This window comes from Trypanosoma equiperdum (genome assembly GCF_001457755.1).
Source record: "Trypanosoma equiperdum strain OVI genome assembly, contig: ctg_1378, whole genome shotgun sequence".
Taxonomy (NCBI): domain Eukaryota; phylum Euglenozoa; class Kinetoplastea; order Trypanosomatida; family Trypanosomatidae; genus Trypanosoma; species Trypanosoma equiperdum.
The window spans coordinates 4014-7670 of NW_027123369.1; the positions used below are offsets into that span (position 1 = coordinate 4014).

The following is a 3657-nucleotide window of genomic DNA, read 5'->3' on the forward strand; positions in this document are numbered from 1 at the left end:
GATTATGTCACGCTTATCTAATCCATTCCTTTTTATGATCATGATGATTCTTTACAGCTGGACATTAGGATCTGTTATCATATCAGAAATTAAACTGAAAACCATTTCAGAAGCAGTATCTATATACATTTTTCAGTAAAACACGGCAAACAATCCCCGTCACTTCCTTAACTTCTACTATTTTGTGGTAAGTTCTCTTGCACATTACTCTTGTTAATTACATATTTTGTTTTCTTTTTTACTATTTCTGCTTAAGAAAGTAAAGTATCCAATATATCTGCCTTTTACATTGGATTCTGTTTCTCCCTCATGGTATACTCCATTGTTGCTGTGTGTACAATGATGCCCATCGTTATATCTGTGTTTCAAACTGCACATCTTCCGTCTCCATACTTCCTTCTGCATTTCAATTAATAATAACTTTCCTTGTGCTCCATCGGTTTTTTGGGTCTGAGCCTTACCATTATTTTCAGTGACACTATTATCACTATCATTGTTATTATTATTACTGCTTTTATTATAATATTCGTATACCTCAAACTCACAACACCCTCCTATTATTATTATTATTCCAACTAGCATTCATAAAATAAACAAAATAAATAAGGTAGACAGTTTTCAAAATATTACTCATTTTCCATACCCTCAAACCATACCACTTTACACCCATGCGTCACTTTCATACAAATTATCATAAAATTTTATAATTTCAAAAACTTTACATTTTCATCAAAATGTGTTAAAATATATAAAGTGTTATCAAATTGTAGAAATTTTTTTATAAAAAGCTTCATAAGTTTCACAAAATTAAGGAAAACTCCTTAGGATTTTAGAATATTAAAATGTTACAACAATCACAAGGGCAGGAGTAATCAGCTCCAATTTCTTATTGAGGGGAAACTGCAATCCTGACACTTGCCTTTAATCCATCCACAAACAGACTTTTTGCCAGGGGGGATCGTTCCTTTCACTCCCTCGCATTCTTTCTGGTTCTGAATGGTGCTGCACAGAGGTTTAGCAGTATTATCCCAGTCTTTTTTATCGCCTGTTCCTGCTACTGTGGCTTCTGTTCCTGCTTTAGCTTTGCATTCTGTCTTTTTTGCGTCAAAATCACAGCCAATAGCCGCGCATCCTTCTGCTGTTTTGTTTGTGGCTGCTTTGCATTTATTCTGTTCCTCTACTGTGGGTGGAACGCTCTTGGGGTCTTTAGGTGCTTGTGCTGCTGGCTGAGCTAGCGATTTGCTTATGGGAAAAAGGCTCTGCATTTGCTTCTCTACATTTTGTATTTTGCTTAAGAGTACAAGACTTTCTTTGAATAAGTCATCTGCTTCCTGTAGCTTCCTGTGTCCTGTTTTGGCATGCTTTATCCATGGTATTCCTGCCGCTGTCTTGAGTTATGCGCTATAGTCGATGCATGGTCCTTTGCTGCCTGTACCGACTACTTGCGCATTGTCCGTGTCGCAATCTGATGCCGTTGTCGTCGCTACAACGAAGGCTCCGAAGAAATTATGTGTTCTGGCCGTTAGTGCCTGCGGTTGTGGACTGCCTGTTATAACTATTGTATCCTGCTCTCTCATGGCCTCCAGGGTTGCTAGTTCGGCCGTTTTTGTGTTCTTTGTTCACCGCCTAGTGCTTTCTCTGCCACCTTTGGGCATGCCGCAGACGATGCTTTCCACGCCTTGTGCGCTTTTGCTGTGGACCCGGTGCCGTCTATTACAGAGCTTCCACTTTCTAGTGCGCTGTTGCAGAGTTGCTGCCCTTTTGACTCCTTTTTGGTACAGATACAAACAATGTCTATCGCTAAGCCGCTTCCAGCCTTGCCACTGTTCACTTCTGGAGCTTTGCACACCGCATTACGGTCTTGTGGCGTGCCCCATGGGAAATTGCCGGTCGTCGTTTTGTCGGGTAGTGGCCGGTTGGGGTTCATCGAAGTCGCAGTTTTGTTGTTCATTGCTTTGTCACCATAGACTGCTTTGGAAAAATCTAGCCGAGCCTGTTGCCGGGCTAGAGTAGCCTTGTTGTAGACCGCTGTTAAGTTGGCATGAATTGCGGCTGCTGCTTGTGCCAGGAAAGCTAGTGGTGCTCTTATGGCCGTCTTTTGGTTGTCGGAAAACGGCGTGCCATACGTTTTGGCGAAAGTTTTGCCGGTGTCTTTGGTGTCCTCGATATCCTGTAGGTCTTTTCGTAGCTTCTGAAATTCAGGTTCCTCCACATTTTCAAAATATCCCTTTTCCGCATTGTCACCGTTGACTTTTTGCAATGTTAGGTATTGACTAGCGTCTCTAAGCACCTTTGTTTTGCCTTCTTCTGCTGCTGTTAAGTTGAGTTTTTTTACGTTTGCTAGAGCTCTTGAAGCTGCAGCTGTGATTGTTTCATGTGCATCGCTGTTTCCGCTGCTTATTTTTTGCTCCACAACGGCAGTTTTTAATAGATTATAAACTCTGCACAGTTTCGTGAATTCCTTTTGGTTTTCGTCGGCGGTTTTCACCCGAGCTGAAGCAATAAATAGTGCGATACTGAGCGTTAGATACATCTCTAAACACGCTATAGTCTTTTTCTAACAACAAATAGCGGAAAATGCGAAAGCCACAAAACTACCCTCATGTAAATTGCGTTTTTTGTTTGTTATAGAGAATATTGGCGATCATGTGTAGTGTCGCCTGTGTTCACAGATGTAAACTTTAAGTTTGCTCTTTTTGAAAGCAATGGTTGAACTACTTTTGTCTGAACTTTACCTGTCCACTTTTTTTGGTGCTTTGGAGTTAGTTTTTCAACTTTGGTGCAGTTTCAAACATTATTGTTCGTGCTTTTTAAACAAAAAACACCAATTAAGTTCTTCTTAGTCGCTGCAACTCGTCTTCATGAATATAACAAACCTTCATCGCCTTGATGAAGTAACAACACCATCTGGTTTTCTTACTCATGAAACCTCGGCCATTTTGTCCATATTTATAAAGTAAATTACTGGTTAAACTGCTTTTGTTGCCAATGTTTGGGCACAATTCAGCGTCTGGACATCTGTAAAGCCGTTCTTCGCCTATTTGAAAATTCTTCTTTGATAAAGGCTGCAAGGTGCGAAACTAAGTTGGACTCAAAACATTCTGTTTGTTTGCTGGGTCGGATATCTAAGTATGTTGATTTTTGTGTCATCTCCTGACACTTAGCAGTCTCAGCTCTTTTAATACGTTGAGTTGCATTCAAGTGCAATCTAAAAAGCTCTAAAAGCTCTATTTTATATTCCTATCATTGCCTTTATTAAACTGAAAGTTACGTAAATATGCAAGGTCGAGCCTATTATTCTTATAAATGCCTGAGCTATACTGCATTTAAGTCTGTTAAAATGCATTATATTACACTTTTACATGCCAACTCATCACTTATTTTTTATGTGCTCAATTTAAGCATATTCCTCATGGTTTTGTACAGCTTTATTCTATAACATAACCAAAAAGCTACGTTCTTAAACATTTTCCATTTTTCCTCCTTGTAAGGAGCACTAAAGCTTACTGTTTCAGTACCATATCGTGATAACATTACCTTATTGTTGCTGGTTTTTGTTTTTCGATCCGTTGTACTCAGTCGTTTTCTGGTATTTTATGGCAGAATTGTTGCCAGTTTGACACTTTCCATAAGGTTTTACGTAATCATCAATTTGCT

At 39.4% G+C, this 3657-nt stretch overlaps 1 pseudogene across 1 annotated transcript; it reads right to left on the reverse strand.

Annotated features, from left to right (window-relative positions):
- Positions 1-932: 932 nt before the first annotated feature.
- Positions 933-2554, reverse strand: TEOVI_000769900:pseudogene (annotated as a pseudogene). The gene is given in 4 exon segments: positions 933-1508; positions 1510-1539; positions 1542-1616; positions 1619-2554. Coding segments are annotated over 4 exon segments (1617 nt in total).
- Positions 2555-3657: the final 1103 nt, after the last annotated feature.